Genomic DNA, 23,647 nt, shown 5'->3' on the forward strand with positions numbered 1-23,647 from the left:
TAATTCCTGGGGAAATAAACTCCAGAGCAGAGAATGAGGGAAAGGATCAAAGGAGAAATGAGCTGCCTCACTAATCTGCGATTTATCGCATGGTGATAATTCAGTGTATGGTTCCTTTCTTGTAAATTAAACGTTAGCAGGTTTGAGATGCACGTGCCTTTATTCCTGTTGGCCCTGTGGATTTTCCACAGCTGTCTCCCTGCTTTTGCTTTCATCCACCAGAGCCATAGTTCACTTCAAAATGCAAATCCTGGCCACTGTGAGTGTGGCAAGGGGAACCCAGAGAGGAAATGTAACCCAGGGCCCTGCTGGTAATGGTAGACTCCAAAATATTTGGAAATAAACCACCAATTCATTTAAAAATAAAGATTTCAAATGTATGAGGGACATACTAAGAATGTAAATATGGAGAGCATAAAATTCAATGTTTTCAGTGATGCTTGGAGTCTTTGGACCAGATCCTGTGTGGATGTTGTCAGTGCATCTCTAAGCTCCTGTGTGATGTCCTACAACATGATGAAAAAAGATGATGTTCATGCAATGCTTAAAACCGGATTTTCTTCATTTGTTCAGCTTTATTTTCTGCCCTAAATATGTTTAAAGCTTTTCTGCCACATGGGTTGTACTTCTTAGCTTGCTGCAAAAAAAAAAATTCATATGAAGAGCATCATCTTTCTGCAAGTAAATCTGATTTTCCTGTGTTTCAATCTCTTCCTAGTTGGTATTACTGCCATCAAGTGCTTTGCAGCAGCACTCGCTATGTATTTTAAAATAAAGGGGACTTTTTATTCATTTTCCCTATGAGAAATGGTCTTTCTCAAAACAAGAGAATCTTTATGAAGATAACTGACTCTCTCCTTTTTTTCTTTAGGGAATGTTTCACAATAATCTCTTGTTGTTATCTATTCTTTATGAAAAATCTCATTACTTGTACAAATTTTTCAATTCTCTGCACTGTATTAAAAAAATACTGCAAAAGTAGAGTTTGAAAGTGAAAACTGGGTCTGTTTTAAAAGGTCAGAAGTCAGGACATAAAGAAATTTTAATTCATTATAATTCAGTGCTGTCTTATAATAATGAAGCGTTACTTGTCTGGGACACACTTTAATCCCCAAGATTTCCACAGTGGGTACCAATAGCTGGGAGAAAAGTGGACTTGGCAATAACTCAATTTTTCTTTTTTATTTTCTAGAACTAGGAGAGATAAAGAATGTGACTACCACACAGCCATCCCTGGAGCTGGATGGCCTGGAAAAATACACCAACTACAGCATCCAGGTGTTGGCTTTCACACGGGCCGGGGACGGAGTGAGGAGCGAGCAGATTTTCACCCGCACCAAAGAGGATGGTAAGGAGGAAAGGCCTCTCCATTCCCACTCCCAGGAGATGGGGCTGTGTCTCAGGCAGACACTGTGCACAAACAGGCAGAGTGGGATTTCTGTCTGGAGGTCTGGAGTGAGGAGCACAGGGGGAGGTGGATGTGCCCACGGCTTTGGGGACAACCTGAGTGTTTCCAAGACTCCAGTTCAAGTGAGACAGAAGTTTGGAGTTAACACTAATTATTTTAGGAAAGTTTGTATTTCATTTTAGTATTTTTTTTTCTATTACTTCAGGGTCTTATATGAGAGTTTTGAGTTTGAGTTAATTCTTTCAAAGTGATTGAAAATCCAGCTTTAGGGTGTCCAGGAAAAGAACATCAGCCTGTTGGAGTGAGTGCACAGGAGGCCACCAGGATGGGCAGAGGATGGAGCAGCTCTGCTGGGAGGAAAGGCTGGGACAGCTGGGATTCTCCAGCCTGAAGAGAAGCTTTGGGGTGACCTGATGTGGCCTTCCAGGACCTGAAAGAGCTACAAGAAAGATGGAGAGAGACTATTTGCAAGGGCCTGGAGGGACAGAACAAGGGGCAGTGAATTCAAACTGGTAGGGAGTAGGGTTAGATGGATATTAGCAAGAAATTCTCTCCTGTGAGGGTGGGCAGGCCCTGACACAGGTTGCCCAGAGAAGCTGTGGCTGCCCCATCCCTGGGATTGTCCAAAGCCAGGTTGGATGGGGCTTGGAGCAACCTGGGCTGGTGGGAGGTGTCCCTGCCCATGGCAGGGGTGGCACTGGATGGGCTTTAACATCCTTTCCCACACAGACCATTCTGTGATTGCATGAAAATGGGCAAAGGAGAAGAGATTCTTCTGGGACTGTTTTACATAACTTAAATCCTTCTAAGAGTATTATTTTCAGTATGTATATATATATTTTTTTATATATATAGATATATAAAATCCTCCACATACCTCTGCCTTCAAAAGCAAAATGAAGAACAAAAACATCTTACCTTTGTTTCTAGACCAAAGCATGGAAAATTTAAGTCCTAATGCTGAAAGTTTAAGAAACTTATAATCATACACAGACACATACACAGGAGATTTCATAATCACTTCCTTGGAACTTTAACTACAAAAATCACTTCAGGTCACCTCAGTAGGATGCCACACATGGATCTGTTTCTGAATGCCTAGAATTCCAAATTCAGTGGGAGTTTTGTCCCTAACCTGTTTAATGCCCTGAAACCTCTATGAGATGTACAAATATCTCTTTAGATCTCTAGCAATGAAGTCACATGAACAAGGTTTGAGTGGTAAATTCTCCTATGATTTATGCAATATGATTTCAAGGAAATTAGTCCATGGATTTTTCTTTCTTGCTTTTCCAGCTTGCTGGTCGCTTGTGAATATATGAATATATTCACTAACTTTTTTTTATTTGTAATGAGATTTACAAAAGTGCCAAGAGATTAACTAACTTGATGAAGGTTTTTGCCAATAAAAAAATTACTTGATAAATGTTATTATTTCTTCCTATAAAATATCAAGGCACTCATTCTAAAATCAACATATAAGACCACCTGGCCCCAACTGTAGTTGTGTCCAGGGGATGCAGTAAATGGAAATTACTTGGCTCTAGACTTGTGTATGTTAAACAATGGATGTTAGTTGGTTCTGATCCCAGTATAAAGTCCTTCAACAACTACTTTGAAGCACCTAAGTTGTGAGTCAGGTGATCTCAGGACACCCAGTGCTTGGAATTAAATGGTTTTGTTTCAAAGCATAAAGCTAAAAAGTAGCACTCTAAGATCACATGCTGCATTTTCAAGTTACTTTTTGCCAAGTAGATCCCAGCATGATGATTCTTCTCTGAGCACAAAGGCTTTCCCCCCTGAGCTTTGGAACTGAGACTTATGACACCAGCAGACAGAAGGAATGTCCCACACTGTCCCAGGACCTCAGGGACAGGCTGGTCATGGAGACATGCAGTTCATGTCAGAGGAGCCCTGAGAACAACAAGAATGTTCTTGCTGGTCTGTGCCTCTGAGCAGCCTGTTGTGTCAGGAGTGTTTGGATGTGGCCCTCGGGGACATGGTTTAGGGGTGATTTTGGTGGTATTGGGCTGATTGATGATGGGACTGGGTGATCTTTCAACCTTGATGACTCTGTGGTGTTGACCAGCCAGTCCAATGTCAGGGGGCAGTAAGAAACATTCTTCCAGAAATCCCTGAAAAGCCAAACTGCAGAGACAACTCCTGGGTCCTGGCTCAGCACTTCATGGCACACGTGCTGGAGGAGTCACAGCAGCTCACTGGGAGTGCAGGCACTGGATTCTGTGGAGTTAAAAGCTCTGTGGGAGCTACAAGCTACCAACACATGCCTGGGAGCAGATACCATCCTGTCTCTGTGTGAGGTTCCTTCACCTTTTGGAGCTGCTCTGAGGGCAGCAATGGTGCCAGCAATGGGTTTGTCTCTCACTGGGGACAACAAGAACAAGGTCTAATGATCCTGAAAGGTGCTGACAACTCTCCAGGACCATTCCTCTGCTCTAAAGGGAATCAGTTGCATCTCAGCCATCGCTGGTATTCATTGTCTTTCTCCCAAATTCAGTGATGAGGACTCCACAACCTCTCTAAGTACCCTGTGTCAGTTAGGGACCCACCATGATGCAATTTCTGTTGCTGAAACGTGGGTGAGTCCTTCCCTCTGCCCTGCTGTCCTGGAAAAGTGATGGATCACTCACTGCTTTCTAGGAGTATTTCCTATCTAAGGGGTTGCTGTGCTCATTGCTCTCTCTGGTGACACACACCTCAGTCTCCTGTGACCTGTCTGCAACAGGTCTCAAACATCAGAAGCCTCAAATAACGTTTTGTTTTCTTTTTTTTCTCCTTCTTTTTTTTTTCCCCCCTTAACCCACCTTTTCCTAGTTTGCTTCTCACTAATTCTTGGTGGCTCTTTTGCTCTGTCCTTTTCTGAGATCAGACAGGCCCCGGGATGAGGGAAGAACATCTCAGCCCATCTTTGACAGCTGTGCCAGGGCTCATCTCTCATCTTTAATCCTCTTGGCAGCTCAGCAATAATTCACCCCCAGGCAGCAAGACTAATATTTTCAGATATTTTCTGATGCCTCACAGTGGTTCCATTCATTAAATCTTTTCTCCAGAAAACTAAATGGAAAGGTGCTTCAGAAAATACAATGATTTCATGGTCTGCTTCAGCTTCACAAGTAAAGTTTAGGAGTGAAAGACATAAAGGCCTGCAGTCAAGCATAAACCAACCCCAAAGTTCTGGATCTAAACATCCTTAAGGCTGTGTAAGTTAAGGAGGAAAAAAAGAACATTCACATTGCCAAGCTTTGTGCATCAAACAGGTATCTTATTAATCAAAAGAATGGACATTTCTTCTGTAATTTTCTAAGGAAAAGTCTCCTGTTGAGAATTATTCAGTAGGACTAATTTCAGTGCACTGAAAAGATCCTGCCCTGAAGTGAATTTAAACACTTTCTGGGCATGTGAAATAAATTAATTGGAATCTTAACAGAGCTTAGAACTGGAAGCCTTAAATCTCTGCTCCCAGACCTTCTCTGGCTAAAATTATGACACAAGATATTCCACCCTCCTCTAATAAAATCTGTAAATCTGAGTAGCTCCTGAGTCCCCCACGTCATTATTGCTATGGGGCTACATCACATCATTAATTCCTTTTTAAATTTCTTTTACATGAGGGGAAACTTCATAAAATCAGTGGTGCATCAGGTTCCACTGCTGTGTGGACAGGGAGATGTGGCCTCCTGGGACTTCTCCGTTGGTCTTTATCCCAAATTTCTTTAGCAGGCTTGAAATCTCCAATGGGGCAAAACAAGTGTAACCCTGGGAGTGAAGGAGCCAGCCTGGATGGGATGAGTCAAGGCTTCCATTTCTTGTAATGTTTGATACTGGTTTTAGACACCAGAGGTCAGACCCTGCTGCTGAGCAGCTGAGAAAATGGGAACAGCTCGAGCAAGTAACAGCAAATGAGCTTTCACAAAATGAGCTTTCCTCTCGGTGTGAACATACTTGGGGGTTTTGTCTGGCTTTTTTTCTCCCCTTAGCCTTCAGAAAAAGAAACTGCTCCTTTTGGAGTTCCCCTGATAGGAAAACAAGCCAAGCAGAAATGTCCAATTTTTAAGAATTCATTGTGGTTTTGTCCTGTGCCCTTCCCACTTTACAGCTTCTAACAAGCTGCTCATCCTCTTCACCTGAAGACTTGATTTACTGAAACATTAAAAATTAAAATAGTTCTTCAAATTCTTTTCCTTGCTGTGTTCAAAATACGGTTTCAAAATCTACTCCATTTTGTAGCAAAAGGGAGTGTGTGTGACAAATTCCCTCTCTGTTGCTGTGCTGCAGATGCAATATAAGGAAACTATACCTGAAACAATTCATTTATTCCCAAAACATGGTCTTGGCTGGCAGCAGCACCCCTGACCTTGAGAACTGGCCAGGGAAGGACACAACCCCCAGGGCATGGTCAGGCAAAGCTTCCTGCAGGTGGGAATTTGGTCTGGCATGGCTGCATTTTACCAGCTGCCTGTCAGAGGTTGCAGCAGGGCTTTCTGTGATGCACGTTCCTCTCTTGTGTCAGATCCTTTAGAGGAAAGCATTCCCATGCACAGAAAGCTGTTTGTACTCACTCAAGACTCTGCTGGGTGCAGCAGTGCTGTCCTTCCAGCTCTCTGGCACCCAGAAAAAGGGCAGAGCTGCAGGGAGGGAGCAGGTAGGGAACAGCTGCAGGGAGGGAGGAGGAATAGCATGAAACCCTCTACCAGCCTCACTGCAAGACTCGGCCTGAATCCAGAGACATTTCCCTCCTCTCCTTTCTCTCTCTGGACACCAACCTTCCTGGTGGCTGGCATGAGAGAGATGGATGTACAGATAGCACCTCACAAAGCTTTATGTTTGTTTTACAGTGAAAAAACACCAATCCAATCAAGTGCATGTTCAGTACTCATTGGAGCAGAGCTCTGCTTGGGCTCCTTCAGCTGATGAGGATGTCTGGGCTCTATATGGCAAATTACCCTTAATGACCCCTTAATGCATTGCTTTCTAGTGTCAAAGATCTCCAATTTTATCTTTTTTATTAAGAAACAAAAGGTGCACAGTAATAATCAACATTTCCCTTGTGGAACTGGCAGGATTTGGTAGAAATGGTGTGCTAAATATGAAGCCACTTCAGGTGTGCAGCACATGTGAATGTGTTCAGGCTGGCTTAGGTCTGTGTTGTAGGCAGCAGTCAGGAGTTTATTTTATTTTGATTTTTCCAAGTGCAACAGGCAATGGGATAGTCCTGTGCTGTGCAGAATTAAAAACCTGCTGGAGAAAAGGGTTCAGTTTTCTGATACATGGGTGACATCACTGTTAATGCAGCACTCTCTGTGCATTTGCCTCCCTGCTGCTCAGGACTGTGAAGAAAAATGGTGTTAATCTCTCTGCTTAGCAAAAGGAGAATGAGAAAGTTCCTGGAGCTCCTCCCCATTATCTGGCACATCTCAATGCTGTTTCCCAGACTCACTGTATCAGTATAATTGCCTTCTCTGACACTTGCACTGTCAGGAATACAAAGTGTTCTCCTCCACATGAAAGCAGCGTGTTATTTCTGTGGCTTTCAAAGCCTTGCTGGCTGGAGAATGAGGCCATCTTTGATCTTAAATTTGCCAAATGTGCTCCCTGGGAGGTTGCAAAGTTGTCTAGAAGCACTCCTCTGTTTCCCTGTGCTCAGCCCAGATTGTCCTTTGGCTTCTTACCTTATTTTACCCCTGGAGACCATGGGAAAACCAAGAAACTGTGGCACTGTGCACATTGAGCTTGTTTTTGCTGGGATCTGTGGGAATCAGTGTGCTAAATAAAGGTCCATGGAGAATTCAGTCTCCTGGTACTGCTGCCTCATAATGCTGAAGCCTGGAAGGCTGCAGGGTGCAGTGGAAATGAGGGAAAACACTTCAAATTGGCTGAGCAAGACTCAGGACTTTTACCTCTCCAAGATAAGGCAGGCACAGCATTGCCTGGCCAGAAGTTCCTCAGATACTCCAAGAACCCAAGTTTAGCAAGAAATTTTCCTTTAGCGTTGAGCTATCTCATAATAGTCTTGTTTAGGCACAGAGGATGAGTCTGTCCCATGACTTTACCTTCTGGATAGAGGACAGTGGTGGTCAGGAAGGCAGCAGATAGCTAAGGAATTCTGAACACTTCCACACCCACAATGGAATGACACAGTCATTTGCACATGCACAACCCAGCAAACAAATACAGTGAATCCAAAAGAGGACTAATAAATGGACATTCAGAATGATTTTGGCACCACTGCAAAAACTGTTGCCTGATTCCAACCCCTACACAACGGGGGTCAGAAATGTGACTTTCCTGAGTTTCTTCCCAGCCCCTCTTTCTCATGGTCTCATACCAGACAGTAACACAGCAATGACAAGGAATGTTTTCCACAAATGTCCATTGCCTGGAAAAAGCCTGATGAATTCTGAGCTAATCCCTCAATGGTTGACAGCCATGGCCAATTACCATCAGAACCTGTCCCTATAGATCACCCCCTAATTTAACAATAAATTACCTTAACCTCATACATCTATTTGCAGTGATTTCCAGAAAACATTGCTAACCATAAAGGAATCCTCCTGTGGTTTAGGGAATTACCCTGGAGAGCCAGCTTTCACTCTTCAGCAGCAGGAGCAAATAGCATTTCTAACGAGCTGGGTATAAATAACAAGTTGAATGCTGTCAAGCATCAATATTTACCCTGCACTGGATAGAACTGCTAACTGAATTAGCCCCTTTGCAGCAAGGGGCTGGGTTTGCATGCAATTATCATCATGACGTTCTCACTTGATGTCTAATTAGCTCTCTCAGCACACTATAAATAGAAAATACATGTTCAGGGATGTTGCACTGAGTGGTGCCTGTCGGTTTTTTCCATCTTCCAGCAGGACTTGAGCAGATACACAATTGAAGTTCTCCTTATATTATTTTCACAACTTGCCACAAGGCTGAGCAAATTTAGATCCAAGGCTGCCTGGCTGCTCTCAACAGGGAAAGTTTTGTACCACCATAATATCTATTTATTTAAATGAGGTAGAACAAAGATTCAGAATCCACCTGTGAAGATCAGCTTGATGGACAAGGGGGGTTTTGCATCTGTGCTCCACAGTAACTTCTCTAAGTTAAAACTGATCAAACACTGCAATTTTAATTTGATGCAAATTTTAACATTCTGGTTGTTTTGCTGGAAATGAGATAAAAACATGAGATCCCTCATGAAACCAAAGTTCTGTATAGAAGAGATTCCTTCAAAGTGTTTCATTTTGCTTTTATTACCATATAGTGATTTCCAGCACAAAATACCTGCTTTAATAATTTGACATGAATATTGACCACATGAAGTGTAAAATATATTTCTATTTATTTATTTGGTTTAAGTGTTTTCAAATATTTTGATAAAAGGTATGTTTTTCAGGAAACTTTAAAACCTTTTCTTCTGATGTTAAATGTAGCCCTTGTTATTTTATTTAAGTACAAGCTTCTGCATAATGTGATATTTTAGCATGCAGGGAAACTTGTAGGGTTTTTTCAAATTAGCATAACAGTGTTTCCAAAGTTGGAGAACATTGTACACTGTAATATGTGTTTGAAAAACAACATATGCTCATGAAGTGAAAGCCTTTCTCAAAATGCAAGCATTCAAAGGGATAGAGTTAAGATTATGTAGCAAGATTTTAGTATTTTCTAGCTGAAGCTTTTCCCACGTGGTTTTACACAGGATGGTGTTTTTCCTCTTTCTCTGTGACAGTTTTTGGTGGGTTATATGCATAGCTGCTGTAATTAGAGAAAGAGATAAGTGTTCACATACTCAGTGCCAGACAGAGGTCTGAGCTGTTGAGGGCAGGACAAGGGACAAGGACACTGTGTGGCCGCATCTCCTCACACATCACAGCACTCGCTAGACCTGGGTCATGTCAGGCAGTGCTAAGTGCTCATTTACACTCCACTTCATTAAATTCTACAGTTCTACTGTGCAAGGCCATCAAAATGATCACATGTGTATTATTTATCCAGTGAATAATAATTTGGCATCAGTTGTGTGTTCAAAGCTGTCTGTTTAATATGTTATTTGGCATTTCCACTGACCACAGACAACGCACATTTGGGTTCAAACTGAAAGAAGGGAAATTTAGGTTAGATCTATGGAAGAAATTCTTTACTGTAAGGGTGGTGAGGCCTTGGCACAGGGTGCCCGGAGAAGCTGTGGCTGCCCCATCCCTGGAAGTGACCAGGGCCAGGTTGGACAGGGCTTGGAGCAACCTGGGCTAGTGGGAGGTGTCCCTGTCCATGGCAGGGGGTTGGAATGAGATGATCTTTAAGGTCCCTTCCAACCCAATGAATTTTAGGGTTTATTCTGTGATTCTATGCAGGCTGGGAGGGAAACATTACCAAAAGTGAAGCATCAGTGGCAGCTGCTGCTTTTGGACCCTCTGAAGGAGAGAATCTCCCCTTTTAGGGTTGGGGGCACAGCCCTCCAAACCCTCTCCTCTGGCATGAGCAGCTCAGGGGCTGCTCCCTCACACAGAGTGTCCGCCTCAGCCCTGGGGCACAGTTACCAAAGCATCATGCTCCCCTTTTCCTCTTCACTCCTCTGGTACACTGGGATGACCTTGGGGTGCTCTTACACATCTTGTCTCTCCAGTTCCAGGTCCTCCCGCTGGTGTCAAAGCAGCTGCAGCTTCGGCCTCCACCGTGTTTGTGTCGTGGCTGCCTCCCCTCAAGCTGAACGGCATCATTCGGAAATACACCGTGTTCTGCTCCCACCCCTACCCCACAGTAAGTGCCCCAGCCCTGCCTGGTGCCCCCTGACCACGCTGTGTGCAGGGGCTCAGTGCCTGATGTTCTCCTCCCCACCTCATCCCCTGCCTGCTGCTCACCCTGAGCGAGGGCAAAGGGGCATCCTGGGGCCACGCAGGGGATTGGGAGTTGGGTTTGGATTTTCCCACCTATCAAACTTTTGCACTGTTTCAAACCTATAGCAGAGCACTGGCTCACAAGTCATTTCAAAACTCATAATTGGGGTATCTTTGGAGGTTTGGTTTGTTTAGAAGATACCAAACTGTGTTTTAGAGGACCAGCTGCACAAGCCCTGGTATATTCATGTACCCATCCTTGATCTGTTTTTATCCAAGTTCCTGTCTTTTGGGCTTGACTATTCATGTGTGAAGTAACATAATGGCTTATAAACAAATGTGTTTGCTTGTGAATAAGCTTGTCTATGGCTGGAGTATTTGCCCACTCTAACTCTACATACTGTTACTTGCTGAGGAGGTGACAAGAGGAAATTTAAATTGAATATCAGGTTATCTTTCTCCTTCTCTGAGTCACAAAGAAATCCAGTTATCTTTAAAGCCAGGGGCAAATTGCTCTTTGTGAGTAGCCATGCATATTTATTTCCATGTATATTGAAAAAAAGTACTTATTTATTTTATATTTCAGATTTGAGTTTAAGCTTTATCCAGGATTTGGATAAAAAGTTTTTTTCATTTTTCCAGAGAAGTTGTGAGGTTCCCATCCCTGGAAGTGTCCAGGATGGACAGGGCTTGGAGCAACCTGGGCTAGTGGAAGGTGTCCCTGCCCATGGCAGGAGGTTAGAATTGGATGATCTTTAAGGTCTTTTCCAATCCAAACCATCCCATGATTTTTATTTTGGGACTGCTTTCTCCTAACATCTTTTAAATGTAATTTGTACATTTCTGTGGCTCACAGTGTGTTAAACAGTTCTGAATGGAGAGGACTGGTCTGAGTGGGGACCAAAGGCTTCTATGGGGGCTTGGAGAGAACACCAGGTGGTGCTGCTGGCCCTCTCTAGATACTTTCCATGCACAAAGCTGCAGCGTTTCTTCCTGAGGCTTTGCTACCAACATTTTTTCCACCAGCAAAATAAACATCCTCAGCTAAAAATATCATCCTCTAATATGCAGTTCTCTCACATACAAAACTGTTTATTGTGTGGTTGCCTTGTGGAGCATCTCAGTGATGGACAACAAGAGTAGTTCATTTTTTTTTTCTGCTGGCCTTGGCCTGAACTGAATTTTACTGCTGTGTTTTTTTGGTGTTCATTGTGCCACGATGCAGGGGTATCACTGCATAACTTAGTCCAAGGCAGAGGCAGCTTGGAGGTGTTTATCTTTTTTACTAATTGCTAAAATGTATAATTATGAAAGGTGTCCCTGCCCATGGCACGGGTGATTGGAATTTTCAGGTCCTTTCCAGCCCAAACCATTCTATGATTTCATGATCCTGCTGTAACCTTTATATATATATAGGTATGTGTTTATATATAAATATATATATATGCACATACATAAATGTGTATATGGCACAAAGGTGCAATGTGTTTCTATGAGGACAGGCCCTGTACCCCTTCTCACTAGAATTCTGCAGACCAGCAAGAACTGTGGCTTACAGAGAAGATCTCTCTAAGTCCTGTGGGGTGAGTGAGGCAGGGATCACACTGAGGGGTCGGTTTCCAGAAGCCAAGTTGGGTATCTTTAAATAAATTCAAGACCCCAGGTCACATTTAATATAGGACACACTCCTCCAGCTTTATTTCTAACAAAATGCTCTGTTCTCTTTTATTCTTGAAAGGATTGGGAAATAAAGAGCTGTTTCATTCAGTGCTGCTCTGCAGTGGAACCAGCCTGCTGCAGAGATGCTCAAATGCAAACACTGCTGTGCAGAGACACTTTATAGATCCCAGGAAGTTCTTCTTTGATTCACTGTTGGCAGAGACCTGTAGTTGACAGAGGAAGAGGTCTTAAATTAGAGTGAGCAAGAGAATAAATAAAAGACCTGTGTCCTTAACATCTCTTCTGTCACCATAAGTAGCAAGTGCTGTAGTTGGAGGATTAGAGTCATAAAAACTTCATCAACAGACTTTTTTCATCAATCACAGCCCTGGTTGCAAAATATCTTTGCTAAAAGTCTGCTGTTTAAGTGTGAAGGCAAACTCAGTTTTCAAGCATCGGTGGGGAGAAAGAGAAAAGCACAAGGCTAAAGGTGAACTTATGGAAGGGTTTTTGCAGGTTGTATTTCACAAGCAGTAAGTCTTTGCTGAGCATAAGTCACTTCAGACAGGTTAACAAGGCAGTCCTTTACACAAAAACACTGTTTTGTTTGGTGTTTAAGTCACCAGCAGGAAAACTAATTAACTCTGTTGTTCATATTGTGCATGTCCTCATTACAAGCACAACCCTTATACAACCCTGACATTATAAAATGAAGATTTGCTGCCTCCTGCACTGATCAGTTTGCTTTGCAAGGGCAGGAGCTGTTAAGATTTCTGCTGCCCCTGTGTAGAACAGGGGCATTTCCTCTTTAAATGTCATTTCCTCTTTAAATATTTAGAGTCCTAAGGACAGTATTTGTCTGGGATGTTTCAAATCACAAATATGATTAATGTGTGGAAAAAGTAAAAGTGATTCTCCACTGCAGTCTGTTCACTAGCCAAGATAAATGGCAAAAAAGGAGCCAATGTCACACTGTTAAACTGTTGTGCCTATAGTATTCTATAGGCATAATTAAGCAAAACTGTCTAATATCTTTCTCTGAAAATGCAGAAAAAATAGAGAAATATTTTATGGGTCCTTCATTCTTCAAATATAAGAAACAAAAACAAACAAAAAAATAACCACAGGAAAAAAAAATCAAAAAAACCCAAAACACAGCAAACAACAACAAAAAAGGAGAGAATTTAAGTTAAAATAATTATCCTTTATGCTAACTTATAGCTCACACTCCTGCAGTTCCTGACCCCACTTCCATGTCCAACTCCTCATAGGATCTGGCTTCTCAAGACCACATTGGCCAGATTCCTTCCAGGTGTGCCCATTCCCAGCAGGATGCTCATCCCACTCACTCTGCCCAGGCCTCAGGGAAGCACCAGGCTCTGCTGTTGACTGCTGTCCCATCCACACAGTGGGATTTTCCCTGCGATTCCAGTGTTTGAATCCTGGCACAGAAGTCAGGATGCTTCACCTCCTACCTGCTTGTGTGCAGAGCTGCTGCAGCACCTGCTTGGGTTGTAGCTGTGTACTGGCAGGGCTCTTGAAAGAGCAATAGAAAATAAGATTTAAGTGTTTTATGATTAAAAAAACCAACCCACTGCCAACCTCTTGTTGCATTCAGGTCAGTGCACTGCTTAAGGAGGGATCAGTGGGATGAGATTAAATAAAATTTAGGTGGCAGAAGGAGTCTGTGAAAGGTCACTGTGACACAGCATGCAGTGCTTGGCCAGCCTGGGAAACTTAAATCTCAGAACAGGCAAAAAGCAACTCCTAAAGAAGCATGGAGTGTGGTGAAGGCAGGAGAATGAAGGTTAAGAAATGGGATTTCCTGGTACAGGAAGGGCTGAGGAAGTGCCTGTTTATAGGGAGAGGCTGAGCCAGCTGTGTCTGGCAGCCCTAAGAAAAGAAGGCTCAGGACAGGCTTTATTGCTGTCTACATCTGCTCCATCAGATGATTCAGATAAGATGGAACCAAGCTCTTCTTGAGCTGCAGGGTGGGAAAAATTTCATTTAAGGATGGGGGAAATCATGAGCTCATGGTCAAATATTGGAACTGGAGCCCAGAGGGACTGTGGGATCTCCATGCATGGAATTCTTCAAGACTTCAATAGACATGTTCCTGAGCAACTTGACACAATTAAACTTGCTTTGAGAAGGGGGTTGGACGGGGTGACCTCCAGAGGAATCTTCCAGTCTCAATTCTATTATTTTATGGAAGTTTAAAAGTGGAGAGTTGGCCTAAAATTTATATACAATAGCTGAAACCAAACACTGGTGGAACTCATGTGCAACTCTCTGAGGAAAAGAAACACATTAGATTGGCACCGAGATGTCTCCTAAGTTAGAGAGGGAAAAAGGCTCCAGTAAAACTCGTATGACATTTTGGGCCATTGGCAGGGCTGTTTGTCTTCCACATCTGAACCCTTTCTCTGCACAGTTGCCCAAACAAGCTCTGCTTTTGGCTCTCAGCATCAGGAAGTCAGAGAGTGGGAGTGAGGTCATCTCATTTCACATCTTAAGTGAGTTCCACATGAGTGGAAGAAAGACAAGAACCAACTGACAGCATCCTGAAAAGGAGAATCACTGAGAAGGAGAATGGTCTTCATTTATTATCTTTTATAGTGCAGTTGTACTTACATGACTCCTTTCCATTAATATCCAGCCATTTTTATGGAGAAAGCATTAGGCAGATGCACAAATTAATGACCTGCTTTGTTGGAAACAGCAGGATAAGCCTGTTTATTATGCTTGCTTCTATTAGTGAATGACCAACCAGCAGATCCCCCCCCAACAAAACTCCAACAGCAACAAAAACCATAATGACTTCACTTTGCTAATCCAGTCAAAACAGATTTTGACTTGTATTTCTGATTGAGTGATGTCATACTGTTCCTTGACACCAAAATGATGTAACTGGTTCATATTTTCTCAGCTTTTAACCTCACTTTCCAGCACAAGTACTCAAAGATTGGCAAATACTACAAGAAGCTTGCAAAACTTCCAGGTAATATTTAACACCCTGCATTTCTGATCAGAATAACCAGTTTATTCTCTGGTCTTTAATCCTGACAGTAGTTTTGAAGAGTTAGTTGATCAAGCTGTTGCTGATTGTGGAATTCTCCTGTGAGTTGCCCCTTAAACCCACCTGGACTGAGGTCCCAAATGACCTGAGGACTGGAAAGAGAAGAAATTTCAGAGCAAGATGCTGCTGAACCAGATGAATGGAGTGAGAATGTTCCTGCAAAGATCCCAGTTGATGCTGTCATAATAAAAGCATCAACTGCATTAGCTGGTTCATGAACCAGAACACAGAGCAGATCCCAATTGTTGAAATAGGGGTGATGATTAAGAGTTCTCTCATGGTACAAACCCCACAGTCAGCCCCAGGTACCTACGTTGAAAAGAATCTTTAAAATCTGTAATCTACAATTCCTGATGTCTCCAAAAGATTTAGAAAGATCCAAAAGCTGAAAGCCCAGGTTCATGTTGGCCCAGGAAGATTTCTGGGAAACAGTTGGGTTTGGAATATGCAGTAGATGAAGAGGTGTGAAATAATGATGGAGAAGAAAATAATCTTATATTTGGCCAAAGCTCAAGTTAATTTACTTGGAAACATAATTGATATTGGAAGCTGACCAGCATCTGGGACTGTTTGGGGCAAGCAGTTTACCAGTATTTTTAGTTTGCTTATTTTTCTGTGACTAACATCCTCTTAAGCTTGTTACGTTTTTATATTTGTTTCATTTTTTGCTTTGGTTTAAACCCACTGAGAGGAGAAAAAATTTACATGATTTAACTGGCTGTCAGATTAAAAATCAGGCATCTCTTGTCTGCACAAAACACCATTCCCATGGACACTCTTGTCTGCTCAGTCCTTTGATAGGATAACCAGCAGCAGTGGTGACTGAACTGTCCCTGTGTGTCTCACATCTCTATGCACCTTTTACTGTCAATCTGTAGAGCATCACTTTGAGGGAAAAACTATAACCAGACTCCTAGTGAGGGTGTATTGCAGTGGGATTTTCTCTGGTGAGTACAAGTGGCACAAATAAAACTTTTTCTCCAAGTTTCCTTTCTCTCTTCCCCAAATGCAGAGAATTCAGCTTCCCAGCTCTGGTCAGAGTGTCCAAAAGTCCCAGTGGAAAACAGGCCAAATATCTTGATTTCTTAGTAAGTTCTGTGTGATTGAGATACATTCCCTAATAGCAGAATCTTCCAGAAAACACCTGGAGGGTGTTCTTTGCAATTTGTTACTGATATCCTGTCAAAGGCACGTGCAGGAGGCTCAGGGGATTGCCCTGTGGAAGAAGAGTCATCTCTGCTCTCTCTCTGTAATTTGTAGGGTCAAGGTGGGATTTAGTTCATCTGACTTCACACACCTCCAATAGAGACACCTGTGCTTACTCTGGGCTTTCCTTTCATTAAAGGAAAGAAGCTGGATGTCTGGGAGAAGCTGGACAAATTTCCTTCTGAAAGTTTCCCTTCTCTTTGTTTACTCGAAAAAGGGTACATGGTTATCTCAAACCAGATGATAAGCACCTTAAACCAGATATGGAAGTATATACAATTATCCTAAACTGCATCTTTAAAGAACCAGAGTTAGCTGGCAGAAATTCCCAGCATTCACATATTTTCCACACAATTCTTTCAGGCAGACACAAGTTTTGTCTTGATTTTGCATAGGATCTGTCCAAGTTCTAACTTTGGGTTTTGCATCAGGTTTTCTGACCCTCTGTTCTTCTCCAGATTAAATACTTGAAAAAAGGGGTGGAAAATAGAGTTAAAGCAATTATAAGCCCCAAATGGTTGTTTGCATACTCTAGAAGCTTCAGTGATTGAAAGGATGCTGAAAGTCTCTGAAAAAGGGCAGAGGGAGCTGGCAGAAGTTGGCTAAGCAGAAAAAGTTACTGTTGAACAGAAGCTTATTTGGAGTCAGCAGAATCTGCAGGGTTGAATTTAAAATATATGTTCATTGATTTGTGTATTACAAGCAGTATTTATCACTGTATCTATATAGTACTTTTTACAGCATGAAGATATTTATGTTTATTAATTCATGTTCTTTATTTAGCATAGAAATGGTGTATAATTTGGGGTTATTTTAAAACCTTCTTTTGGATGGTATTTAAAATGCGTCTTATTTTAATGTACCACATGTACTATTTTTAGCTTTTTCATCGTTATTTCACAGCTTTGGTGCCAGCTCCCAAACACAGCACATTCATTACTTTAATTGCTTTGTCAACTTTACATTTTTTGCCTATCTTATTTTTGTCAGAGAGCAGACCTCAGGAGAGTTGTGACAGAGCATAAATTGATTCTGATGATGTGCCGTTTCTATACAATTTTTCAAAGGTCTCCTTGTAAAGCCCTACTAAAACAAATTTGATATTGATTTTTTCATAAAACTCCTTCCTTGTCTCCCTCCCAATCTCACATGCAGGTGTATCGATGCAGTCCTTGCTCTCTGTTGTAGTGGCTTCCAGTGGGTTTGAATTCATCTCATTCCCTTCTGCATCACACAGGGACAGAGCACTCGGGCCCAGGTGGTGTCACACAGTTTGGGAGGGAGCTGGAATTCTCTCAGCAAACCTGGTGATGTCTTGGGGCCAACAAAGGAGGCAGCAGAACCCCTGGGAGTGCAGAAGGTGGTCCCCTGACCTTCCTGTGGTCACCAGCCTGAGAGACCACATGCTGCTTCCCTGATCACAGAATATGTCCCTGAGACAGTCACAGAATCATTTAGAGTGGAAAAGACCTCCCAGACCATCAAGTCCAACCTGTGACCAACACCCACCTTGTCACCCAGCCCAGAGCACTGAGTGCCACGGCCAGTTGTTCCTTGGACAGGGATAGGGACTCCTCCACCTCCATGGGAAGCCCTTTCCAATGCCTGACCACACTTTCAGTGTAAAACAAAATTCTAATATCCAATCTGAACCTCCCCTGACATAACTCAAGGCCATTTCTTCTTGTTCCTTTACTTGAGACTTGGAAGAAGAGAACAAACCCACCTCACTACAACCTCTTTCAGGGAGTTGTGGAGAGCAATGAGGTCAGGTTCTCCCTGAGCCTCCTCTTCTCCAGACTAAACACTCCCAGTACCTTCAGGTGCTCCTCATAAGACATTTGCTAGACCCTTCCCCACCTTCAGAAGGCTGATGGACTCCCTGCTCCAAAGGGGGAGGTAGACAGTGTACCTCAGTGGCTCCCAAACAGAAGACTCCTTGGCCATGTGGGCTACCTAGAAGTCCAGGCAGTGGTGTAGTGCCTGGAAATGGATCTGCAAGATTTTCCTGCCATTGGGAAGGCAGGGAGCTACCTCTGCTGTTTCCAAAATTTCCATCTTACACTTTTGAACAGTTCAGTTCTGCATTTAAAGAAAAAAAAAAAAAGATAAAATGTTATATAGCAGGTGCATTCTGTTTTGTGCCCAGCTTCTGTTTCCAACAGTCACCTTCAATAATGCTAACTGAAAAATAGATCCTAGAATAATAGAATGGCCTGGGTTGGAATGGACCTTAAAGTTCATCCAGTTCCAAACCCCTGCTGTGGGCAGGGACAGCTTCCACTAAACCAGGCTCCTCACAGCTCAGTCCAGCCTGGCCTTGAATACATCCAGAGATGGGGCATCCACAAACCTCTCTGAGCAGCCTGTCCCAGCACACCAACACTCTTCCAGGGAAGAAGATGCCATGTTTCAAAGCATGAGCCTCAACAGAAACTGTTGTATGACCAAAGTGGCAGCCAAGAGTCTTACTGGAGCCTGTGGTGTAGGGCTGGTGGTTGGTTGCAGCTCTGGCAGCCTGTTCATGTGTGAAGGGAAGCAAGGCAAGAGCCAGCAGTCCTCAAGAAAAGTGCAGCTCATGACCTCAGGCAGAGTTTCACATCTTTAGGGAGTTCACTGAGAGGGCACAGCAATGGTCTGTCTGCTCTGCTCAGGGATGCACAGCTTGAGGTTCATTCTCTCTAAACACAGAAATGCATTGATTTTGTATTACCCCAGTTTGCTTCCAGGTGGAAGCAACTTGTCGTAGCCGCCCTTACTGGGCAACTTGTGAGTCCACGAGACTCTAAACCACCATTTTTAAAATAAAAAATCACAGTACTCTACCCCTCGAGTTCTGTGTTCAGTTCTGGGCCCCTCAGTTGGAAAAGGACATTGAGGTGCTCAAGGGTGTCCAGAGAAGGGCAGTGGAGCGGGGAGGGGTGTAGAAAACGTCCTGTGAGGAGCAGCTGAGGGGGCTGGGAGTGTTTATTCTGGAGAAGGGGAGGCTCAGGGGGGACCTCATTGCTCTCTACAACTCCATGACAGGAGGGGGCAGTGAGGGCAGTCAGGCTCTTCTGCCATGGCCCAAGGGAAAGGATGAGAGAAAATGGCTTTAAGTTCATTCAAACATCACAGAATCACAGACTATTCTGAGTTGAAAGGGACCCACAAGAATCATTGAGTCCAGCTCTTAAATCAATGGCCCACATAGGGGATTGAACCCATGAGCTTGGCATTATTACAACCAAGTTGCACCAGGAGAGCTTCAAATAAGTAATTAGAAAAAAAAATTCTGCAAAAGTGGTCAGATATTGGAATAAGTGTCCCAGGGAGGTGGTGGAGTCTCTGGAAGTGTCCCAGAGGTGTCTGGATGTGGCCCCTGGGGTTGTGTTTTAGGAGTGATTATGGTGGTGCTGGGGTGATGATCTTGAAGGTCTCTTCCAGGCTTGATGATTGTGGGATTCTGTGACTTCCAGGAACAACAAAGGCCCGAGGTAGAGCAGGGTAGACAATTCTGCAGAAAGATGGAGACCTTTGTGTTTTGTTCACCTACTTTAGTTCCTGCTGAGACTCAGTGCTCATTACAGGCCTCATCTGTGCTGCTGATTAAACAGGGGCCGAGGAGCAGCTCCTGAGCCCAGGAGGGTGTGATGGTGGCCAAGGTCAGCCCACGCTGCTAAAGCAGATTCATTTTGGAAAGAGCTTTTTAGGGCAGTCCAAAAGTGAGCTGGAGCCCAAGTTTGAAAGCAGTGTGGATCAGTGGGATGGAGTGCCCAGCACACTGACTGGCTGTCTCCCATTTAGCAGTGGAGATAAGCCCAGAGGATGGATGGTTATTGAGAGAAACTCAGCTCTGCAAACACCATTTCACTGATTCAACTCAGGCCAGATATAGAACCGATTGCTGCTCTGAGGGAGGCTGCAAAACCACTGGTTTGTTGTTGTGGGCAGGAGGGAGAGGCATAAGGATCTCTCCTGAGTCCACTTTTGTGTGGTGGTTCCATTAGTGACCCGGATAATGAAATAGAGAGGCTGACTATTAAATTTGCAGGAGATATAAGTCTGGAAGGGATTGCATGTACACAGGAGACACAACCAGAATTCAGACAGATCTTGATGAAGTGGGAAATTGGTCTGGAAAAAGTTAGATAAAATCTCGCAAGAAAATGGGTAGTATGAATAATCAACTACAGAAGCACTGAATAGAGAGAGCAATTGGCTTGGTGCTTCAGAAGGGGATTTTGGGGTTATTGTGCATCCCAAGATGAACATTAGCTGCCTTTATGATCCTGTAATGAAAAGCCAGATGAGAAACCCTGGGATTGTTGAATACAGGTTTGGAAACTGGGTTTGAGAAAGCTAAGGGGGGGCATCATTTGACAGTCTGAAGGATAACAGCAGATATTCTTAGAGGAACTTCCAGAGAAAATGTGATTTCTGGACAACGTTGAAAGGTTATTTGGTTGTAAAAAGATAAAGGTACTGGTGGGGAAAGGAATGATAAAACTTCATGTAGATTAAAGACTGGTGCAAAGATCAAGGTAATTATCTATTCCCCATGTTCCTGAGAGCCTGGAAAAGAAGCTATGGGCTTAAACTGCAGCAGGAAACTCGAGCTAGTCTACAAGAAAAGATTTCTAACCATAAGATTGTTTAAGCAACGAGAAAGGTTATGCAGCCCAGGGAGCTGCAAAGTCTCCTTTTGTTGTAAGTCTTCAAAATTAGGTTGGAAAAACATGTTTGAAATGGAGCAGATACAGCTGAACCTGATTTAAAGAAGAAATACAGACTTGGGTGAACTCTCAGGGTTCTTCCAGCTCCATTTTTGGATGATGTCATGGGCATGTTTTCTACCTAAATTCATAATGAAAACACACTTGCTATTCTAGGTAGTGTATAAATGGATTTTTAATTTTCAAGATGGGGCAGCAAATACACAGTTAACCAACTTGTACGTGTTTTTACTCCACAACACACACCACAAACCTGGGGTGTTTCTTTCTTTTCACTCATGTCCGTAAAGTCCCATATGGCTTTCTCAGTTCACCTTCAAGTTTCCTGCAGCTTGCAGAGGATGAGGAGATAGAGATCTGCAGTGCACCTAATCTCACACCACTAGTTATGTAGAACCAGCTGGAAACAAGGTACAGGTTTGCTCTCACTAAATAAGCTTCCAGTGCACAGTAGATGGTATCTGTTGGCTTAACTCCCTGCTTGGGAGCCTCTCTCATTGCTTGAAAAAACGTTAGAAATGGGTTTTTTTTACTTTTTCTAAAGTGCCCTTATGTATTTTTCCCTTGCTGGGTTAAAAAATCACAACAAACAAACCAACGAATAATAGAAACAAACAAAAATAAAAGCTAGAGGGATCAGAGTCTATACATATTACCTGTTTAATTTTGCCTTAAAGGAGTCAGAAATGCCAGGAGGTGGCATCCTGATTCAAAGTGTATGAAGGAATGCACACCAACAGAGCTGAAGTTGCATCAGAGGAAATTAATGTTCCCTGCAGTGGCTGATCCTCAGCATCTCTTGCCTGGTTTGGGAAGGAGATTGACTGCATTCTGAAAAAGGACTTGGGTTTCATTTGATTCTTCACAGCCTTTGCTGGCTTTTTAGACACTGATCTCTGCCTGTTCTTCTTAAGACAGTGAGCTAAAGACAGAAGAAAAATTAACCCATCACCTATAAGCTGAAGAAAAATAGCAATTAGGAAAAGAAATCCCTTGAGCAAGCACGTTACTGCCCCTAAGACAGAACAGCAGTACATGTTTTATACTGGCACATGCCCAGACCAGTGTGTGACAAGGTGACATTCCTTTCAAATATTTCTCATTTCAATTGTTTAATCTTCCCTTTGCTGACAAAGCTGCCTCTTTTCTTCTTGTGTAATCAAAGTCTCTGGCATGTTAGTCTAATTGAAATGACAGGCAAAAGTTTAAAGTAAAATCGATTCTTTGTCACTGAAGCATCCCCAAGTGTTTAAAAGGGAATGTGAGCTGAGGAAACAGAAGATGTATGTTGACTGCTTAGAAACCAAACTCCTTTGCTATAGCAGTTTGTTTTAAGAGAATGAGAACCATTAATGTAGTGAAGCTACATTTCCCAGATTCAATTAATAAATTAATTCCGAGAATAATTGATTTTACATTTGGAATAGCTACAGATGCAAATGTGTGACTGATCTGGTTCTCTGTGGGTGAAAGAAAGGAATTGAAGACAAGGCATTTTAAAAGCATTGGAGCAGCTAAATTTGTGATTCTTCATCTCTGGAGTCCCAGGGAGAGAGAGCTCCTCTGTTTTGAGACAGTTTTGCTGTGGCAGAGGGGACCAGGGCAGTGAGGCATTTCAAGCAGGAGATTGGCAGTGTTAGGAGTGGCTTCCAAAGGCAGCCACGTGTCCCTTTCATAAACCATAGGGATCATGGGGAAAACAGTGTAAATTTAACTGGTTTGATGCTTGCTGGAATGAGAGTGAGCAATAAGGAATTCTGTGATGTTTAGCTGTTCCTAAATGCTGTATCCATGTTGTGTGTCAATGGGTGGGTCAGAAGTGACCCGTGCTAGATTACTGCATTAATGAGTGGAGCCAAGTACCAGAGCCAGCCCAGCCTGTTTGACTTCCAAATTAACCCTAGGAAATGCTGCCTCATGAATATTAACATTCAAGCCTCCTGTGCCATGATCAATACTTTAATTTTTATGTATGACCTCACAAAGATCCAGCTTGTCAAGCAGCGGGCGTTTGTCCAACATTCCTGTGTAAATGTCAAGGCAGATGGTTCTCAAAACCTGCTGCAAAATTTCACATAATAATCGGAGTGTTTGGCTGCACTGACTTCTTCATATCAGAAGTGGGAACCCAGGCCAGTGCTTGCTAAATGGGACAAGGAAAGGAACAGTAAGATTGGCTGGAAAATAAGGCAAGATCCTGGTTTGGGCTTGTGCTGAGCCTGGGCACCTTAGCTGGAGCAAACCAGTCTCCCCAGAAAAGTTAATATCCATGGAAAAAACAGCATGTGTTCTTGTAGAAGCCTTGCATGGTCTCTGCAGGGAGTCGAGGTGCCTGGCTCAGGTACAGATGTCTTCACTCTGGATTTCCAAAGTGAGATGAGGTGAGATGAGATGAACTCTCTCTTCCCTTGGCTGTAGGAGGTGCCAGCTCAAGAACAGAGAAGTGCAGTGACCCCTTCAGTAGCTCACACTGGAGAGGTGTTTAATGACACCTCAGAAACATCCCTTGTTTATTTGGAATTCACTTTGAAGGACTACATATTCCAATGTTTTCAGGTCAATGTGCCTTTTGAAATGCTAATCAGATGGAATTGGCCTTTACCACAAGCAGATTTATTTGTATATCAAAGAGATTCCTCGCACACTTTCTGTCAGTCTGAACCAAGTTTAGATTACACTGATGCATTATTTTTAATGCTGATTCCTCATAAAATCTTCTTTTCTACGTCATTAA

General features: G+C 43.0%; 1 protein-coding gene across 1 annotated transcript in view; it reads left to right on the forward strand.

Annotated features, from left to right (window-relative positions):
• The window catches only part of DSCAM (DS cell adhesion molecule), a 465,618-nt gene that overhangs the window by 374,335 nt on the left and 67,636 nt on the right, over positions 1 to 23,647 (forward strand). The window contains exons 19-20 of the mRNA XM_071566625.1: positions 1,193 to 1,348; positions 10,044 to 10,177. Of these exons, the coding sequence (XP_071422726.1) occupies positions 1,193 to 1,348; positions 10,044 to 10,177 (290 nt within the window). The remainder of the gene's footprint in view (positions 1 to 1,192; positions 1,349 to 10,043; positions 10,178 to 23,647) is intronic.

Source organism: Pithys albifrons, chromosome 1 (assembly GCF_047495875.1).
Source record: "Pithys albifrons albifrons isolate INPA30051 chromosome 1, PitAlb_v1, whole genome shotgun sequence".
Classification (NCBI taxonomy): Eukaryota; Metazoa; Chordata; class Aves; order Passeriformes; family Thamnophilidae; genus Pithys; species Pithys albifrons.